The 21,690-nt window shown below is 45.4% G+C and overlaps 1 protein-coding gene across 1 annotated transcript in view; it reads right to left on the bottom strand.

Annotated features, from left to right (window-relative positions):
* Window positions 1-21,690, bottom strand: part of Smyd3 (SET and MYND domain containing 3) — a 560,425-nt gene that overhangs the window by 127,812 nt on the left and 410,923 nt on the right. The window contains exons 6-7 of the mRNA XM_038349799.1: window positions 6,259-6,326; window positions 4,389-4,491 (exon numbers count right to left, since the gene is read on the bottom strand). Coding sequence (XP_038205727.1) covers window positions 4,389-4,491; window positions 6,259-6,326 — 171 coding nt within the window. The remainder of the gene's footprint in view (window positions 1-4,388; window positions 4,492-6,258; window positions 6,327-21,690) is intronic.

The following is a 21,690-nucleotide window of genomic DNA, read 5'->3' as shown; positions in this document are numbered from 1 at the left end:
CTTTCACCCTTTAAACTATTAGAGAGAGAGAGAGAGAGAGAGAGAGAGAGAGAGAGAGAGAGAGAGAGAGAGAGAGAGAGAGAGAGAGAGAGAGAGAGAGAGAGGGAGAGAGAGAGGGAGAGACGGGGAGAGAGGAAGAGAGAGAGGGGGAGAGAGAGGGGGAGAGAGAGGGGGAGAGGGAGAGGGAGAGGGAGAGAGAGAGAGGGAGGGAGAGGGAGAGAGGGAGAGAGAGAGAGAGGGAGAGAGGGAGAGAGAGAGAGAGGGAGAGAGAGAGAGAGAGAGAGAGAGAGAGAGAGAGAGAGAGAGAGAGAGAGAGAGAGAGAGAGAGAGCGCACTCCCTAACACTCACATCTGATTTTCATTGCCTTCGCTTCTCACTGCCTACGGAATGGAGCCACACAAGCCTTTCTTCCTACATTGATTGTAGGTCTACTTCCTAGCCTCGATGTCTTCTCCCGTACCTCACAGTCTGCTCTGTCTCTGAAATGCATGACGTCACTGGGATTCTGTGCCCTGCTGCCTACTTCAGTGCCTTTTCCTTACTCTCGTCCTTTGTGATTGGCTCAAAAATGCCCCCTCCCTCACAGTCAGGAACTCATTTTGTCCTTTGTGGCTCTTCTATGCCACTGGAGTTTGCAAACCACGCTGTGTACCAAAGCCGAGGGGCTGCTCAGTGGCTAAAACATTCCAGAAGCACACAGCCAGACTGAAGTAGCAACTCAATCATTTTATCAGCCAAAGATAAAAACCTTTATTAAGGGCTCATAGATTTGCAAGTTTAAATGGAGTCATTGCTCACTACATGTAGGGCTCATTTAGTGGGCACATACATACAAAACTTGGCCATTGATCAACCGATGCTTTAATGGCACAGAACAAAATCGCATTAAAATATTAATGCTCTGACCATTGCTCTGCCATTTAAGTGTGACTCTTATGAAAAAATGCATAAATCATTTCTAGCTTTGGAGTAATATTACAGGGGTTTCTGGAACTTGATTATGGTGCCTCTGTTCAAATTGCAAGGCAGAGAAAATCTCTTTCCCTGAAACCTTCTTTCCCATCAACAGCAGAGTGCAGAGTAAAACCAAATCTTGTCTTCATTTCTGCAACATATTGTCACAGTTACATAGATTTCCACTACTGGCTCTATACTGAAAAACAAAAGGACAAAAAAATTCACTTCTTTTTAAAGTCGAACCTCAATCAATGTCTTCTGTCCCTTCTCTTTGTCATATAAATTCTATTAATTTTAAATCAACTAAATCTTAAATTAATTAATCTATTAATTAATGATTCTGTTAATTTGGGATTCTAAATTAAATATTCTTCACCTCCTCTGTTCTGAGCCACCACCCGGTCTCCTCCTGAGTTCAGTCACTGTCAGCTCTTGCTTGAGGGATGGCTTGACCCTCATCTTCTTACTCTTGTTTACACACAGTCTTGCCATGCCTCCTCCTAGATGTCAAGGATGCCCACTGCCTGGCCCTCTGCCACAGAGCCGACACTGTTGGGAAACCCTCAGGTGAATAGTAGCATTCTGTAAAAAAAAGCCTCAGACACTGGTCCAGTCCCTTTATATTCTCCATTCCTGGCTACAATGAATTCTTCAGTTCCCCCCCCCCCAAATAAGAATCTTTTGTTTCAGGAACTTTCTAGTCTCTCCTCCTTGGACTTGCATCCTGATACTCACAGTCCACCTGGTCCACATCAAAACTGAGGAGCCTACTGAGCAACAAAGCCGAACTGCAAACTTGATGCCACAGGGCCACCGAACTTCAAGTTTAGTTGTCATCAGCTTAACTAAAGCTCACATCTAAGGATAAGTAGGAATCAGCCCTCTTAGCCATGTCCTCCAAATGTTTCCTGTACCCGCCACCCCTGCGTGCCTCTGGTCCATGGGGTCAGTGTTAAAGGTTCAGGATGAATTTTGATTGGTTATAGCCACACAGCATTAAGTGGGTGGAGCTTAGAAACACACTTCTTGATGATCCGCAGTCCTATGGATGAGCTAGCCCCACGCAATGCCCTGGAGAGAAATGCTGCTGATCTCAGTCAACACATATAGAATCAACACATATAGAATCAATTCAAGAGTGCCAGATACTTCCCAGGTGTGAAGCTAGCACTGGGAGGTGGGCAAGAGGTGGGACTCAATTCAACTGCTGTCCTTGTGAAACCACAGTGGCAGAGAAAAGTCACCCGGAGCCAGGATAAATTCCAAATGCATATTAGTAACCACTAACAGGATGAGTTCAGAGGGAAGGTCCTCCCCTCAATCTGGGAAATCAGAAAAGCTTCACTGTAGAGAGGGGGTCTGGAAGGGCCTTGAAGGGCACGTGATACAGAGACTACTAGAAATGGTGCCAGACAGAAGGACGGCCATGCACGGGAAATGCCATTCACCAACAGGTGCACAATGCGAGCACAGACAAGAAGATGCAACAAGAGCCTCAGAGGATACTCATAGAGTTGAGAAGAGTCCTTGATAAGCATCCCAGAGGGAGGCACCTTGATCTTCGGTGCCCAGCACTGAGCTGAACCATTTCTACTGGACAAGAAGAAGCACTTGCTTGTCATTCCAGAGACAGAGGACATGAAAAAGTGAAACAAACACAAAAAACAGGGGTTTACTTTTTAATTTAATTACCTAAAAACTAACCAAGGAGAAAAAATGGTAGCCGAGCTTAGAAAGCACCAACCCCATCTCATAGCTTTTCTAGTTTCTAGCATCTTCCAGTGCTGGGAATTGAACCTGGGACACTGTACATGCTAGGTGCTCTACCACTGAGTGATACCCTAACACTATTTTGGTTAAAATATTACCATCAACAGCCGCTTCTGCCTTTAAATGACTTACAATGATTCATTTTAATTGTCAACTTGACTGCATTAAGATATGACTAGGAAATTATGAACGCACACCTCTGTTACCTATCAATGAGGGAGTTTCCAGTGACGGGCAGATCAGGAGAGCTCTGACCCAAACGCGTAATCAACTGATGTATTCAAAACTTCAATAGACTCTTGGAAAGAGGCACACCTGAGGGAGGTGGGGCCTGCTTGAGGATGTGGGTCACCATGAGCTCTGGTCCCCTGGCTGGAGCTCCACTCTGTCTATCACAATGTGAACTATCTCACTCATCCTCATGGCCCAGAGATGAACAGCCTCCGTTACATGTTCCTGCAGCCACAGTGGACTGTTTCGCTACAGTCCAGAAACACGGGGCCGACTGACCACGGACTGAACCCTCCAAAATATGGAATTAAATAGATCGTTTCTCTTTCTAAGTTGTTCATGTCAGTCAAGTCACAGCAGGGCAAAAATGACAAGCATACGAACAGTACTGAACATAGAAGAGGTTCCCTGTCTACCCTGCCTTGAAGTCACATGACCCCAGAGAAACAGATCTAAATTCCTCATCGTATAGCTAGTGCACACTGGTCCTAAAGGCTGGAGACTCAGCTGAAGGGGCTGTGTAAGAGGCAGCGTGCTTGGCTGCAAATAAGTTTGGAAGGAATCCCTGTCTCTATAAAATATGGTAGCTCTAAGTTAGGGATTTATTTGGGGGAGTGCTGCATGAATGCCGTAAAAGCTTACGGCCCGCCATTCCTTGCAGTAAATATCCACTTTAGCAAATTGGAAGGCAGGAGGAAATGGAGTTCTGGAAAACATGACTCCAACCAGAGCTCAGCATGGGCAGCGGCCGCAGGAACTCGGCAGACTCTGTGTGGTCCCGCAGCCGATTATCTGTAGTCGCCTGGGGGAACTCGGGCTTCTGCAAGGTCCCTCACCTAAGAAACTGGCTTGACCATCTACACAAATGACACTGGCAAGTCCTGTTTGACCCTGTACCTTTGCTGCAACCATCACCCAGAAATGCTGAGGAATTTGCAGAAGCCCCATGGCAAAGGTCTGAAAGAGTCAACCATGTCTACTTTCTTCAGGCAGAATTTAAAATACCTTCAAAATGTGCTCAGAGGCTTTGGGTGCAAGCCCCAGGGATGCTACTGACAAGCCGGGTTGCCTCTCTAGCCATGGAAGAATGGCTGTTTGCTGGGATGCTACAGGCAGCTGAACTGTCAATGAGGAGATTTAATGACTCACATGCATGTGCACAAAACACCCAGGCTCCGTCACAAAAGAAATCTCTCCAATATATGTCAGAGGATTATCATGCAGAAATCCAGGGGCCAAGACCAAAAACTGCATAGATTCACCTACAGCTTGCTTTGTGACTGCCTCAAGTGCCTTCTTGGTGGCAGGGCAGCAAAGAGCTAGCTGTAACCGGCTGTAGGTGAGTGACACTTAGAAAGGCATTGAAGAGTGGCGGTGGGGGAGGAGGGGGGTAGGGAAAACAGGCAGTGGGAGGCATGGATTTCCTTACCTCCTCTCCAGCCTCGATTTCTCGCACTGCACGCAGCAAGAGATGGGGCCCGTTGAACACAATTGAGCAGTTGGGGTCACAGCTGTGATTCAGCAGAGACATACTAAAGGAAAGAAAAAGGGGGGATCATCAATGCTTACAGTTAAGCAGCTATATTAAATGGAAACAATAGTCAAAGACACTTTAGGTGGGAGGGTCCAAGATGGGTTTGATGGAGAGGACCGGGGATGGGGCTCCAGAAGCATTCATAGGTATGCTCATACCCTGCTTCATATGAAGTCGGGTACTTCTCATAACACAGGCTAATTAGGATAGCTTGATAATAAATCATTTTTTAGTCCTCTGAGGAGATGGACTGCATTAGAAATAGCCCAGTAAGGTGAGCCGAACGAAGGTGCTACTGACAAGTAGCCTGCAAAGAGATCATCTCCAAGCTAATAGCAATCACAACAGTCACCTGAGGTTCCATTGACCCACAAGAGGGTCTCACTGTTGAGCTCTGGTAGGGGAGGGCAGGGCTTCTGCTAGATGCTCACACTGAGGAATAATGGGTTGGGGGGACCTGCTCTCAGTAGGTCCAGATGCATTCTGGGAAGGAGCCTTGTCACGACTTTCCTGGAGGTTTCATGTGGGAAATGCCAGGACTTCACAGCCTGAACTGACAGCAATTAGGACAAACGAGTACTCTGTAGAAGTACTTGCTCAGTACCGGAGCAGAGTGACCAACTCCAGCCACCCTAACGACACTGTGAGGGTTATTCACAGGTGAAGGGACCAATGCCTAAGAATGTTTAACTGGGGACTGAACTGGAACTGGGTGGCCCGAGCTCAGAGCCCATGCTCTGAAGTCCTCTACACTGCTGCTTTTTGGTACACGTGCTATCAATAGAGCTGATCTGCACCCAAATGACACACAAGGGTGTAAGAGAGGAGGCTGAGTCTCAGACACAAGTGCTTAGAAGAAACGCTATGTTTGAGCCTTAGAAGTATAAAGACAGGATGAAAGTCAGGGTAGCTCTAGTGCTGGGCTCCATGCCGTCTAGCTCAGGGTCAAAGGCAGCCATACTGATGGCTAAGGAACACTACAGCAGCTACTCCTGCTGGCAGAGTGGAAAGCACGCTACTGCCTAAGTCAAACTTGGCCTCCTAGTTCCATGCCATCTTAATACCATATAATGTGTGTAGCACGAGTTCTAATTATTCTTGGTAAAAACCCAGAGTCAAATATTAGGGGTGAAAGCTGAGAGATCAGAGAAGCAGAGCGGCCAGCCACTAGAGAGACCTTTTATCTCTACCGATGCTCAGACCAAAGGGATGATCCTGTTCTCAGACTGTGTTCTCTGACTGCATCCTCAGACTGCATCTGAGCTCGTGTCTCCTCCGGCCTTATATCCCTCTCTGTGCACAGCCATATCATTTCCTGTCTTCACCTCCCTGGTGCTGGCATTAAAGGCATGTGGCTCCCAAGTATTGGAGATTAAAGGTGTGAGTCACCACTGCTTGGCTCTGTTTCTCTTTTAGACTGGAACATTATCGTGCAGCCAAGCATGGCCTTAAACTCAAGAGATCGGTTTGCCTCTGTCTCCTGAGTGCTAGGATTAAGGGTGTGTGCTACCACTGCCTGGCAGCTATGGCTAACTAGGCTTAGCTCTGCACTCTGATCTTTAGGCAGGCTTTACTTGCTAGATCACAGACAAAATATCACTACAAATATGGGTTCTAAGACTTAACATTTTTACAGCCTCTTGTAATTTGCTACACTAAATTTTGAGTTTGACTATTGAGCTGGCTACTACAAAAGCCTTTCTAATGTCCTGCAAATGGCTGGTGTGCAGGATGGGAGTGAGTGGGTTTGGGATGTCTGCCATACCTGGGGTACAGGCCAACGCCAACCTCCTGCATCTCCGCATTGCAGATGGTGAACGAGTTGCAGATCACCTGTGGAAACAAGAGGGGCCCTTGTTAGACGTCCACTTGAGGAATCCCACAGGCACTCATGAAGGCTTACGCTTTTGGGGGACTGCTTGGAGGGTCTCCCCAAGCATGGACTTTAAAATAATTTCTCAGATACACACTCCCCAACCCTGGGGAAACACACAGCTTCAAGGAACATGGAAACTATTAACTGTCGTCTAACCTCCCCCACCCATGTTCTACAACTCCATAAAATGTTCGAAATTCAAAATATAAATAAGCTACTCATGAAAAACTAAGCTCCCGTGGTACTGCCACTTCTCAGGCTGCCTGCCTGGTCCAAAGGCCCCTTTATCTAAGGAATACAGCAGCCTGCTTGTTTTTATTCACACAGAGTGAAGTGTACCCTGAGGGAGTTTGTGATCCAAGCTGCCCACAGACCACAAGGAGGACAGGAAGCTGCTCCGTGGGGCCACAGCACATACTGAACACACAGAGTCCCTGGCTGGGCCTGTGGCGTGTACCTATGCCCTATGGGAAGATAAGAAAAGAAAGAAAGAAAAACACAATCACGATATACAGGGAACTTGAAAACCTTGTTTGTGCAGGAGGCAATGCAATGTGTCCGAGGCCACGAGGAAATGTGCGCGGGGCACTGGGCTTGAGCCACTGGTCTGGACCCTGGCACGAGATGATATCCACACAGACATTAGGAAGAGAAGTGGGGGGGGGGAGCCAAGGTGTCCCCCTCACAGAGCGTAAGTTCTACACAAAAGGAAGAAATCCCCAAGATGAAGAAGTTATCACTTGTGGGGAAGTGAAGTGAACGAATGTGTAGAACTCCTGGAAAGAAGCTGAATCTGCAAATACAGACGGGCAGACGCAGATGGGCTGACGACCTACAACTCCAGCCGGGGAGAGTTGGAATGCTGCAGATCCAGACTAGCTGCAATCCCTCTTTGGCTGTACCTAGCCTCCTGGAGAGGCATCCCTGGCTTGCCTTGGTGCCAGATCTAATGCACTAATAAACAGATTTAAACCTCTGGAGTGGCTTAACCTTACAAAACCCTATTCTCCACCAATCAAAGGGCTAAGAATGCTACCAGATAACACCCGAGGCCTATAACTGAGATTTCCCCACCATGGCAGTAACCTCTGTTTAGTGTTTCCACCGATGTGTTTTAAAAATTTCTTGATTGATTACTTTGTTCTGTTACTTTAAAAACTGTATGAAACTGCTTCAACAATGCAATATGGAATTTGGGGTAACTTATATCTGTGTTTCCATGCTGTGGTTGCTCATATTGACTCCAGAATAAACTAGTTCAGATTCCTTGTGAGGTGAGAGCCGTGTTTTCGTGACAGGGACATGAGAAAAAGAGGTGGCATGTAAACAGGGAATGGGAGGGACGACGGGAATGACCCCAGGCTTCACTGGCGAGGAAAGTGTGGCAGCTGCCCATCTGAGTTCAGAGGGCATCGATTCCAGGCTCTGGTGTTCTGAAACAAAGGGCTGCTCCAGGGACTCAGGCGTAGAAAGAAAAGCAGAGACAGTTGACAAAGAAAGGAAATGAGTACAGGAGTGGGCCAGGGAGCTGAGGAGAAAGCCCAAGGCTATGGGGCGTGAGGCAAACGACAGTGCATTGGCAGAACCCCCATTTGTACAGCAGAATTTTCTAGAGCATGCTCTGTTCATTCTATGAAGTCCAAGTGAGGAGGGGCTTCTTTTCTATGTTAATCTTAATGTAGCTTTCTTTCTCCAGTTTGTATTCTTCAGACACAAAGGTATATGTCACTAAACAAACAAACAAAATGTGCAGAAGCCTTTGAGGTAGGAACCTTTGGGCGCACACAGCAAGAATGCTGATGGAGGCCATGAAAGTGGTTAAGATGGGGGAGATCAGAGAGGCGGCTGGATCACGCAGGACTCTACGGTCATGCTGGGCTTTTATTTTAGGTGAAACGCCAAACAAAGGAGTAAACGGGTCTGATTTCTGTCCGCAAAGGACCGCTGTGACAGCTACACACAGAAGGAGCTGTTTAAAGGTGAGCCCACGTGGGTAGCATATGGGTCAGAGGCCCTGCCATAACCCATAACCTGCCATAACGGCTTGGACACCGGTTACAGAAGTGGGAGGAGCTGGCAACAAGGCCACCAGCCTCACTGGAGCACTGCTGATGGGGAATGGAGTTGCAGACAAACTTGGGGCTTGGCCTATGAGTGGCTGATCATGGCTGTCGTTTATTAAGAGGAGGAAGACAAAAGGAGTAAGTCTGGCATTAAGTGGGAGGTGGGGCTTTGTTTTGTTATGGTGAGTTTCAAATGGCCCAGCTCACCTCCAAGCCCAGACTAGGAATGGACGAATGGAGCTGGGGGGCAGGTAGGGGCAGAGCTATAAATTTGGGATGAAATATAGAAAGCCCATCAGAAAGAAAGGGGACAGAAGCGTGGTTGAGATAGATCATGACTACAAGCGGATGCCGACTGCTGGAGTTTCTGGTGTGGAAGGGCTGAGACAGCAAACCTCTCCGCCAGATTTACAGGAAGGCACAGAGAGTATGAAAAGATCCCCAGTCCACAACGCCGTTGCTGCGAACGGCTCTTAGATGGAAGCTAAGCAATGTGTCGCTATCTGGCTCCCCCATGAAGGTCTGATAAAACCACAGCTTCAAATCAGGAAGTAAACTGGTACACAGATACATTTTAAACAAATTCTGGTTAAATTGCAGCTTTCCAGGCATCTGCTTTGTATTAAGCTGCAAGGGTGTGCTGCCTGTATATGCCCATATACACAGTGCATGATAAACAGACAAGGCTAAAGATTCCGGGGATAGGTCTTGAAATTTTAAATATTCTTAAATTGGAGCAATGTGATTACAGATTTTAAATTTTAAAATGTATCTTATATTCAGAGAAGCAAGGAAAACAATCCACCAACAAAAAGTCAAATCAAGCAAATAAAATTTGCTAACATTAGAATGCAATTTTCCTTGAATTTTGAAGCAAATTAAAGGTTCTTCCAAAGTATTTTCATTCTGATAGACTCTCTAAGGATGAAAGTCTCAAACAAAACAAAATACTAGCTTGGTGTTTTTCTCAGGGACGTGTTTTCTCAGCCCTGGACTCGGGTGATGGTCTTCATGCCTTTAGCAGCATTTACCACGCTGGACCATTGCCCACTGGTACCCTGCCCTACACTGCCCACTGGTATCCTGCCCTACACTGCCCACTGGTACCCTGCCCTACACTGCCCACTGGTACCCTGCCCTGCACTGCCCACTGGTACCCTGCCCTGCACTGCCCACTGGTACCCTGTCCTGCACTGCCCATTGGTACCCTGTCCTGCACTGCCCACTGGTACCCTGCCCTACACTGCCCACTGGTACCCTGCCCTGCACTGCCCACTGGTACCCTGCTCTACACTGCCCACTGGTACCCTGTTCTACACTGCCCACTGGTACCCTGCCCTGCACTGCCCACTGGTACCCTGCCCTACATTGCCCACTGGTACCCTGCTCCACACTGCCCACTGGTACCTGGTTCTACACTGCCCACTGGTACCCTGCCCTACATTGCCCACTGGTACCTGGTTCTACACTGCCCACTGGTACCCTGCCCACTGGTACCCTGCCCTACACTGCCCACTGGTACCCTGTTCTACATTGCTCATTGGTACCCTGCCCTACGTTGCTAAGATTGCTTAAAATAGTGGGTTTTTTCAGATGGTGCCCTGCCCTGAGAGACTCCATTTTACAAACAGCTTTTGAGTCCATCTTGAGGATAGAGAATGACTCTGTACCTGGGTGGACACATGAGTGGCACTAAACATGACACGTACCTATGATTTATTCCCGAGAGTACAAACGGTATGACCCTATTAATTTATTGAGGTGACTTGGGAGTACGGGAGTACATGGGGACATTAAATTCATACCACAGAAACCACGTTCAAGAACTTATCAGACAGCATCAGACATGGAAAGGGTACAACTCCCTCTCTTGGGTCACACAGAGAGTTGGGCACCTAGCCCTGAGATGGCGATGGCCCAAACAGTCTATAACCTGGCTATCTAGTGCGTGCTTTAAGGGATGGACAGGCAGAGAAGTCCTGACTCCCATAGGTTTCAGGTGTAGCTCTAGCTCCTACTGTTGACATGGCCCTGATCAAATTGCCATCCTCCTGTCCACCTGTGCACCGCCTGGAACTACTGCTCATCCATCTACTTGGGTGGACCCACATCTGCCCTTCCCTTCACCTGGTCCCTGAAGTTCAATTCTGACCTTGCAACTTGACTCTCCAGCCAGCAGCCAGCATCTTCAGATTCTTCTGGACCTGGGCTTTGAGCGTTACCTCCCCTCCACTGAGTCCACTTTACGTTTCTATCGGATTCCAGCTCTGCCCTTTCAGGTCTCTTAAGCCATTCTATAACCTACATACATAGCTATTGATGTCCACACATAGTAAGTATGTTTTTACAATGTGGCGTGTAATGTATGATCTGAAAATTAATACTAGTAATTGAGGTTATCAAGGAAAGCAATACTATTTGGCAAGTTGAGTCAATGATACTGCTATGACTTGTGAATTTATTGTTATCTAATAAACTCTGACATTTTGGAGAAACACAGTCATGTTTGTCTATGTTTCCAATGCATGGAGCTCATGCACCCATCTACTCGGTGGTATGTAGAACCAGGCAGCGGGGGGGTGGGAGGAGGGGTAAGTGATTCATTTATTCTCCAGCCTAGCACAATGTCTGCTACACAGAAGTCACTACTAGACATATTTAGGCAGATGAACTGTTTCATAGATGTGGGCCTCAGCATTCCCAGGGGTCACTATCTAGAACAGGGTCAGGGAAAATGTCTTCTTGTAAATAAAAAATAATTTAAAATGTGCTTATTTGTCAACTCCTACTTTTATTAAAAATGCTGGGTCCTGGGCCAGCGAGACAGTTCAGATGTTAAAGTGCTGTGTTACAGCCTGACAACCTGAGTTGGCTCCCCAAACACATGGTAGAAGAGGACAGCAATTCCTGAAAACTACATGGAGTGGAAAGAGAGAACAAACCACTAAAAGGTGTTCCTCTGATCCTCTAGATGCAACACAGAATGCACATCAGTCACACACATCATACAAATACACACAAAGTGATGATGATGATGAGGGCCAACACACACCTACATACATCATACACAAGCACACAAAATGATGGTGCTAATGAAGGTGATGATGGTGACAGAATGTTGAGTCCATTTAATGGCACATTGATTAAGAACATAACCAGAGATTTTTTTTTTTGCACAGGTCACAACAGCCACCATGGCTAGATACAGCTCTCAGGCTCTACTTTCTGTTCAATGAACAGACAGATAATATTTTATTTATCATGTTTGCTCAGTCCATAAACTGAAAGTGACTGCTCTTTCTTAAGGAATGGGAGAATGAAAATCATGTCCAAGAATAAATTTTACACATTTTAAAAACATTAGCTATGTATAAATAGTTTCCTTTAAAAATCTTACATGGTAAAATATTAATGATGACTATTTCAGGCAAGAGGTGCATTTAGAAATGTGTATCAATAGGATTGTTTCAATAAAAACACAGGACACTGAGCTAAAAAGTTCCTTTTAAAAGCAAAGTGTGGGCATTGCTTAAAAAATATTTTCTATGGCATGAAGCTAGAAAATATATTTTATTATTATTGAATATGAAGTTATGCTTAAATTTTATATTTTTTTCCTTTAAAATAGCCAAAAGTCTATATCATGGCACCCTTTGTTATATGTCAGAAATCTAGTGAGCAGGTAGAAGTTGATCACTGAACTATATTTTATAAAAAAAAAACATTTTATAAAAAACTATCAAAGTTAAATTTGAAAATATACTTCAACTAAATTTTTGTGTCATCTAGTGCAAGTTCTAGGTTTATAACCTCACATTCATGTTCTGAGATGGAACATTTTCCTGTAGGTTAGACACAGACATCAACCGCCAGAACACGACCTGGATACCAGAGGCATTTATTTATTTTACATATTAGGTGTTCAATTCCACACCAGTGCTCAAATTCTTAGAACTTAGATGTTTTCTACTGTGACAGTAAGTGGCGTGTAGCATTTGTGACGGGAGGCAGAGTCATCGCTGTGCCATCCCTTGGAACAGCGGAGCTGAGCGTATGTAAGACAGTGTACAGTTGACTGGAGCAGAGCAATTCTTTACTGGACCAAGGACCGGTCACTTCCCTGCACACATCCCCTAATTACTAAGGGCTACACAGCCTACTTCAAACAACAACAGTTCCATTCTTCAAATAACATAATGAAATTTAAAACACTTAATAGGCGGAAACCCAGTTTCTCAACATAAACACAGAGTGGCTCCTCAAAGACCATCTGCACTGCTTTCAAGTATCTCCATTTAATGCTGAGTAGAAGGGCTGGCTCACAGGACTGCTAATTATCGGCACCAAAGGTGAGCTTTCAAAAGAGCTTACCACAGTTAGTTTTATTAAGTTATCGGAGTGAAAAAAAAATGCAGCTAGGAAGAACTGGCTGATTATAAAAGCAAAACACAGAAGTTTTTATTCAAAATAACCGTCCTGCCCCCCACTCCTACAACTAACATTTCTCTAAAGTTGAAAGCAAAATGAGTGTGTTAGCTAGGGCACAGTTTTCTCTTTCAGCTGTGTGTGTGTGACATTTTATTAAATACAGATTGGGCCTTTAGGAAATCATCTTCTGTTAGCCCCAAGGTTTGCAGTCTCCAATGGGAACTGCAATAGTGTTTAACTGGGATGCCTGGAAAGGCCTGCTACAGGGGGAATAGACAACATTTCTTTTTTCTTGTTTTCTTGTTTTTGGTTTTTCGAGACAGGGTTTCTCTGCATAACAGCCTTGGCTGTCCTGGAACTTGCTCTGCAGACCAGGCAACATTTCTTAAATGAGAGCTCACAAAACCCAAGGTTAACCTGTTTCTAGAATGTTTCCACGAGAAGGATATTTACAGCAACCTTTCCAATACCGATGCTGAAAAAGTACTAACTAAAATAGCCCTTGCCCTTTCATTGGGAAGGTACAAGACAGCTTCCAGGGAGCGTCAGTGGGCATGTCTAATTAGCATTATTTAATCATTCTACAATGAATATTTGTATCAAAAAGAATCACATTGTACTCCATAAACATGCAATTATTACTTGCCAATTAAACATTTAATGGTTTCAACACAGAAAGCAAGGATGCTGGGAGACAAATGACGTGAAAAATGACAATTTTATAAATTTGTCTCAAGGTGTTTTTTTTTAATGACATCCTTAATCTGGCTGAAATTCTTTCACAGCATCTGAAGGCATTAAACATGTGAGAACGAGAACACTAGTTCTATTTTAAAGGATATATATATATATATATATATATATATATGTATGGATATATATATTTATATGTATGTATATATATATACACACACACATATGGTATGTATACTCATATGTGTATATATACAAGTGTTCTATGGTACACTGTGTCTATTGTCAGGAGTTGGTTCTCTCCTTCTACCATGTGGGTCTCAGGGATTGAACTTAGGTGGCCATGTTTGGCTGTAATCACCTAATTCAACAAAAATCTGTTAGTCATGTGGGATTTTTTAATATAAAATTAAATTAAAGCAATTCAAACTATTCATGTATCACTTATCAAATAGAACATTCTTACATGTTATGAGTTTTATGAAATATCTTTTGAGATTACCAAAATGCAAGCCAAGCGGAGTATAAAATAAAATAATCTTAAGATAATTTCATTATCATCCACATAGCAATAAAGTTGGGTAGGTACACTCCGCTGACTGGCCAACTGCAACGTGTCTGCCACCCTTCAAGGTCTGAGTATAGCTGAACATGCGATGCCAAAGGGGGCAGAGGCAACAAGGCTTGGCCAAGGCGAAAATCAACATCAAGCCCAACGTCCTGAATGAGGAGGCAGCAGCCATACGACGGCTTTGAACTTTCCATCCCTCCAAGGCCAGGGGGTGATTGTAAGCACATGAAGGCTCTTTGGATGCCACACTGGCTTTGTGAGAGCTAACCACACTCTCATTTCCTAAGGGCATTCCTCACCACATCAAACGCCCATCTTTGATGAGAGAAGGCAAAACAGGAGTGATATCCTCGAGCCCCTGCATGATTCTTTCTTGGACGCTATTACCCGGCATCTCACCTCATTAAAAGCCATCTGATGGGAAAGCACTTGCTAGAGACGTCCATCAAACGTGTAAACGCCAGCAGCTCTGCGATGCCATTCCTATCATGTACTCTCCCTTCCCCACCCCAGGCCACAGTTGCTATTATGCTCTTAAATAACTTATTGCAGGATATTGTCATGGGCTTCTGTAGCTCTGCCGTGGAGGCTTGTGTTACAAGTTTCATTGAGACACATTCCTATCCAAAAGACAATCACAATAAACTCAACTTCCACCCCCTAGAACCTACTTAAAAATTCCTTTGTTTAGCTTCAATTTTCTTTTTTAAAAAGTTCCTTTCCTTGATATTCTATTTTCATATTTTCTTTTCACATAACAAGCATAGACATCCACCCCAGGCAGGGTCTGCGTTTTTCACTGTAATCTGTCTCAGTTCTAGTTTTGAATTACTAGATGACATGTACTGTGTGCTGGGTGGTTTACATCAGCCGAATTAGACTGGATTGAATATAACAGAGTGTGGCTCAAACCATCTGTGTTTTTCCATCAAGCTAAAGGAGAAAACTACAGAAAAAAAAATGTTCCATGAGAAAGTTAAGACTGAACGCTAACTAGCTGCTTAACGCACTTCCCCAAACGCAGGCTAAATACTGGTGTGTGCTGAGGTCACCGTCAGAATGCTGGGAGGAAGGTGCAAACTCCCCAGAGAATTCCTGACAGCAAGGGTTTCTCATACTGGTCATGTCTGTCACATTAGGGTGTGACACCCAGAAACATACAGTTCATATCACAGCACATGAAATGGACCTGACTCGGTCCAAGTGTGCTTCTGCAGGAAAGAGTTCTGTGAATTTGTATTCAAGAATGTTTCATGCTGTGGTAATGTCTTAGTTATAGGGTTTCTATTGCTGTGAAGAGACACCATGACCACGGCAACTCTTATAAAGGAAAACATTTAATTGGGACTGGTTTACAGTTTCAGAGGTTCAGTCCATTGTCATCAGGGCAGGACATGGTGGCATGCAGGCAGACATGGTGCTGGAGAAGGAGTGAAGAATGGAGAAGAAGCTACACCTTGACCCTGCAGGCAACAGGAAGTGGTCTGTACTGGGCGTGGCTTGAACATCTATGAGACCTCAAAGGCCCACCTCCACAATGACACACTTCCTCCCACAAGGCCATACCCACTCCAACAAAGCCATACCTCCTAATAATGCCACTGTCTTTGAGCTTGTGGGGGCCAATTACATTCAACTACCATAGGTGGCAAATGACAGACACCTCAGTGAGTCAGTCCTTCCATGGCTAGACACTACCCTAATACTGCATTTGCAAGAGCCAGTGAGAAAAGGCCACAGAGGGTCTCTCAACTGTGAGGTGCAGAGACCTTGTGGTCTCTCAGAGTATATCCCATTATTTTCAGAATAAGATAAGAGAAAGACAAATCACAGCTGTATCCTCTCCCCCTCCATACCTCTTCCTCTAGAAGTTGCTTATAGCTGCCCTTCCCTTCTCCTGCCAGCCCGCGCTCACAGAAGGTCAACACTTTTGGCCAGGGAGAGTGAGTGGAGAAAGAACCAAAAGAGCATGGATTTAAAAGGCATACAAATCCAGGGGGCCACTGAAAGACAACACACCAGGCCATGGATGCTGGGGGTGAAAGTGGTCCCCACCCATCCTTCCAGTCTCTGCTCAAGCAGACTGCTTTCTCAAGCTGTCCCTGGATTTTCTACTCTTCATGTCTTCCGGTCCCCGCAGAGCTGGAAGGTCCTTTTAAATAAGGTAGCCCTCTCCCTTCTACATCCCTGGACTACCATTGACCTTTCGGGTGCTGACCAAGCCCCTTCTTGGGAGAGGGCCTCAGATCTGCCCAGTGGAAGGGGGCAGTCTCTTAGCATACGAAGCACAACACTTCACACATCTACCCCAGCATTTGGCACCCTACACGGAGAGCTCAAAAAAATGTTCTGTGAGTGAATGCATGCTGCGCACATTTAATCTCAGTGACTGTTGCCTCTAAGAGCTTCACACAGATTGCCTAAGTTTGGGGGCCTCGAACAGGAGGATAGTGATTGTGAAGGCAGTTTAGGCTACCAAAAAAAAAGTCTGAGGCCCATCTTGGTGATCAGCAAGACCCTGGACAAAAATTAAAAATAACAGAAAAGAACTGTGGTGTCGCTCAGTGGTAGAGCACTTGCTTAGAATGCACAAGTCCCTGGGCTCCAGTCTCAGGCAACAAACACATTCATACTGCTCCCTCCTTCCTTCATTTCTTCCTACAATAATAAACACTTGATCAGCAACCTACAAAGGCAAGATTCTGAGCTGCCCAAAGGTATAAAAAAAAATTCCCATGCCAACTGCTCTTGTACCGAGTAGACTAGCTCCAGGTCATTGGAGGGATTGGGGCAGGTTAGAGAAAGCTCACTAGAGAAGGGACATCAAGGGAGAGGCCCAGAAGCTAGAGTCGTTGTAAGCGCAATGGAGACCCCTTATTCCTCATAATGAGTATCGCCATAAACGCAATACCCAGACAGACAACTTTGACTTTCTAATTTTCAAGGTCATGACATCAGGAAAACACCAGAAATGAAAATAAAAAATAGAAGGAACAGGGACACAGGTTCTGCCCCAGTAAGTAAGTCAGACAAACCATACTTCCCCTAGGCTAAAAAAGTCACCTAAGTCTCAGCACTGTGTCCTGCCCCCATGTCGCTGGAATTGTCAAGGGATAGTGTGATCATCCTGTTTTTACCAGAGTGGACTGAGCACAGGAAGCAGTGATCTGAAGAGGAGAGCAGGGACAGTCTCGGGGACATCAGGTACCTACTGGTCCTCAAAGTGCTCCTCTGTGACTTGCTGACCTGAAATCCATGTCATTGACCCACTCTTCCCTAGAGCATAAGGGTCCCTTAAAACTGAACCACACTGTTGGAGAGAACACCTGACATTTCTCTGTTAGTAACACTGTGAAACATGTCACATTCAGGTGTCTCCTGACCACAAGGAGGTGCTAGCCAGAATCTCCACAAACAGAAGGCGAAGACCTCAACACTTTCCTAAGGCGCTGCTCATGTGCAGCCTTGCATCAGTTGAGAAAACTCATTTCTGCAGAGCTCCCAGGGAGAGGACCGGGCCAGGTAAGGTCTGGGGCCTGGGATCATCTGCAACGGAGACCTGCTTATTCGCTTATGAAAGGGCTCTGATGTGCCCAGAGCAGAAACAGGCACTAGGAAGGAGAGAAAATAACCCCTTTCACCATTTTGTTTTATTTCATTCGCCAAGTAGGCCCAGAAAGATTGAAAAACATGTTGCATGTCTCTCCAATTTTGACAAATTTTAGCCTTCCTTGGCCAAAGATGAGTTTCCTACTATCGGCCATATTTCTTTTGTGAGCGACTCTGTCATAATACAAATGGCAGTAATGAGGATGACATTCTAATCTGTCAGATCAATTTAGAGACACAAGAGTCCACTGCTCTCCAGTGACCCTGGGAGGTACGCGGTCTCCACTCGCTCTGATTGCCCACGTGCAGGATTGCTGGGGATTAGGAGTGCCAGCTGGGAGCCATGGAGTGAAATGGGCAGCTTTTGAACGCTCCACTCTCTTGCAGCCTGAGTGGCCACGATCCCTAAATTAGTACCACAAAGAGAAGGATATTCTCCCCTGGAGAGGGCAGGGAAGATTAATCAGCTGCAAAAAGAACAAGCAGCTAAAGGAAGAAGGAGAAAATGAAGCCTGGCACTTTGATTTGTGAGTGTCTCTGTGTCTGTGGCCATTCACACATAGATCCATCAGAGACAGAGACAGAAAAAAAGTCCCTTCCTCCCAGCCCACTCTCCTCCCTGCCTACCCTCCTCCCAGCTCCCCTCCAACAAACCCTACGGCTTTCCCTTGCTCTACAAATGCCTTCTGCCACATCACATTTAAAATCATGGGGGGACACGGCTTTTTATGTGGGGAGAAGTGGGCTAAATTGCTCACGTGCCTGCATTATACACCACCGGCCGATTCATTCTGACCAGGAAAGGCCCAGAAATAAAAGGCCAGAGTGGAGCAGAGAGCTACAAACCTGAGGTGTTGTGAGGATGGATTGAGAAGATACAAGGAGGCCTTGGAACGAGTCCTGACACACAGGAAGCACATTCGTCCGCAGCGACTCGTACAATGGTCCATCAATTAGACGATACCCTTAGCTAGGAAGGCGTCGTACGCTAAGAAAGATCATTAACAACAGAACTCTGTCAGGCTACCAGTTGGAAAACCGATCCCAATGCCCCAAAACTTGTGTTACTGAAACACAGTATTACTATAAAGACCTCGAGGCTTCTGGGAGAGAGCAAGTTGAAATCTACACAGACATGTCTGTCACTACAGCCACTTGAGGCTGGGTTTCTAACCATCTCTCTGTCTCCTGGAATCTCACCCACTAAAAGGTTTGGCAGTTCTGGTCTTCTCCCTAGACAGGGTCTTGGGTTTGGGGGGCCTTTTTAAAAAAATAAAATAAAAAACCCAAAAACTAGTGCCTGGTCAGTCGTCGTGGAACAGACTAACGTAAGTCACTCAAGACCCAAACTCTGTCCCTGGTATCAAGTTACAGGGCTGTGCCAAGCCTGTGGGACTTGCCAAATGTGGCTGCACTCTGGGGTAACTTAATAAACATGAGCTCCCAGCATCCTCCTTCCATATTGAGGTAAGTGGTGCCCACGTCCCTTGGAACTAAATTTAATCGAGTTATTTTAAAGCCCAAGTTCACACTGCTTTTCTGCCAACCACACAGCTTTCTTTAAATAATCAAGTGAAGGCATTCTGGAGGGGAGAGGGGGCAGAGACGCTGAGTATGGAGTTCACGGTCGTTCATCATTAGCCTGACAAATGGAAGCACTAGGTAAAGAACTTTCTGGAATTGGGTGGCTATTTGTTACAGAGAGTGCTGGCCATCAGGGTCACAGAACATACAAGAGAACTAAGAAGGACATATAACATTTACTGGAACCTGGATGGTGCTCATCGCCCACTCACACACTCCCCCCATTTCCCCCCCACCTTGCCTGGCATGTGTGAGGCCCTAGCCTTTCAAAAGAGCAATAACAATAAAAGGTACTTATGCAAAACTTTACAGAAATAGAGGCACACTGTAGTAAATAGAGTCACATTGTATCTACTTAGTTCTAGTGATCTGGGGGTAATTAAAACACCAGGCAGCCCTTGGTGGCCAGGGGCCTGCTACATTGTTGGTTGTACAAAACCCTGAGTGGATTATCGAGCCAATGCTCACTTTCCCCTAACCTAGGCATTTTAAAATTACCTTACAAGTATTTACAATTCCCAGACACTAAGCCCGAATGTGCTGCCTGTGGCCTGGCTATTCTGGCTCCTCCCTTTCCCTTTGTTCTCTCCTATTTAATTACTCTCCACGTCACCTCCACTGAGAAGTCTGAACTTCCTACATAAACCAGCCAGCGACTGTTCAGTGTCACAGAGAAAAGAGCTAAGTTTCTCTTGTCTGGAGCTAAACTCACTCAGATATTTTTAACCGGAACATTGTGAATGATCCTCTCTTTCCCTCCAGCTTTATTTTACTCACGCCCTCTCCTAATTTCCCTCCCACATCTATAGCCAAAACAGAGCACACTCACAGAATAATTACAGTGAGCACTTATAGCAAACAGACGCGAATTTACAGACGCAAGGCTTCTAACTTTGACGTCAAAGGCAACGAGGGGCGCAAAGGTCCAAATGAAAATCGATACTGCTTCTGAGAAAAGGTGCCAGCATCTTTAGGATGATAGGAAAAGAAACGCTGGTTCACAAAAAAAAAAAAAAAAAATAGAAATAAAAAGATCACATTTGTGTAACATTAATTTTCATAAGATGGGGGTATCACTGGAAAGCCATCTGAAGGGAAATATAAGCCAGAGCATTATCAATAAAAGGCAAGCCTTCAAACGGGAAATGTGAGGACCACTAGGGACGTGAGCAAAGAATGAAAGCGGAATGGGCATGGAAAGAGGCGGATCAAGGGAGCTCATGAGCTGAAAGCAGAAACATTATGAAAACCATAAGCCAAGAAAAACCCCTGTCAATGCACATCTGTCCTACAGAGAGAAAAGATGGAAAAGCACGGGAAACCATATAGTAAATACAATGATGGACACGGCCGCCGGAGGAGCGTGCAGCTCACTGTCATCTTAACCGGAGTAAACAGAAAGGCTGGCTGCCAGAGCCTGCCAATGAGCAAACGCTGAGAGCCGTGACTGACAGCTCCCGTTATCACTACTGTTCTCACCGAACTAACTTGAGGGGCTCATGATGGAGGCTCCCCATATCTCTTGCTAATGACCAGTGAAAGGCATATCCCCTGTTCCCAGCACTGCTCGCATTCCGAGCAAATGGAACACTGGCGCCGGTATGCACTAAGCAGATTTTATGGGGCTTTTATCTAAGCAGAAGGCAAATATGGCAGAGGTCTGCACTGCTGCAGAAAACTGTCAAAGCTCTTCCTAAAATGATGAGCCTCAACTTCCCAGATGACCTCACGGGCTTATGGGGAGTCCCAGCAGAAGCCAATGAACTATTCAGCTCCATGGCCATAAGGACATGTACAACCACAAGCCTGCATGGCTGTATCTCAGTCGGGACTAACTATCCTAGCTTTTACTGATGCCATGCAGAAAACAATGATCAGACACCATGTGGAGCGATCAGAGGATGAGCAGGAGGCTCTAGGCATTGAAGTCTTAGAGTCTAAGACAAAGGAACTTGGCAAAAATGCCATCATGAAACTCCCGAATATACCAGAAAATGGTTAAACAAACAAACACCTTTGAGCAAAATGCTGCTATTTCTAACTGTTAAGAGTTCTTTGGTTATAATACAAATGACTCCAGTACATCAGGAGAAAGAACTATTTTTCTTCCTTCCATATTTTAAATTTTCCATGTTGGGAAATTTGACTGTATACTGATACAATCCAACCATACCAAACCTTTTCACTAACCAAAAGTATTGTTTCAGGATTTAACGCTGAAGATGGGGAGTAAGGAAAGGCACTTTCAAAAATATTTATTTATTCATTTTCTTGAATTTTCAAGACAAGGTTTCTCTGTGTGGCTGTCCAGGAACTCACTCTATAGACCAGGCTGACCTCGAACTCAGAGACCGGCCTGTCTCTGCTCCTGAG

Source organism: Arvicola amphibius, chromosome 12 (genome assembly GCF_903992535.2).
Source record: "Arvicola amphibius chromosome 12, mArvAmp1.2, whole genome shotgun sequence".
Classification (NCBI taxonomy): Eukaryota; Metazoa; Chordata; class Mammalia; order Rodentia; family Cricetidae; genus Arvicola; species Arvicola amphibius.
This window is presented reverse-complemented; position numbering and strand designations above follow the sequence as displayed.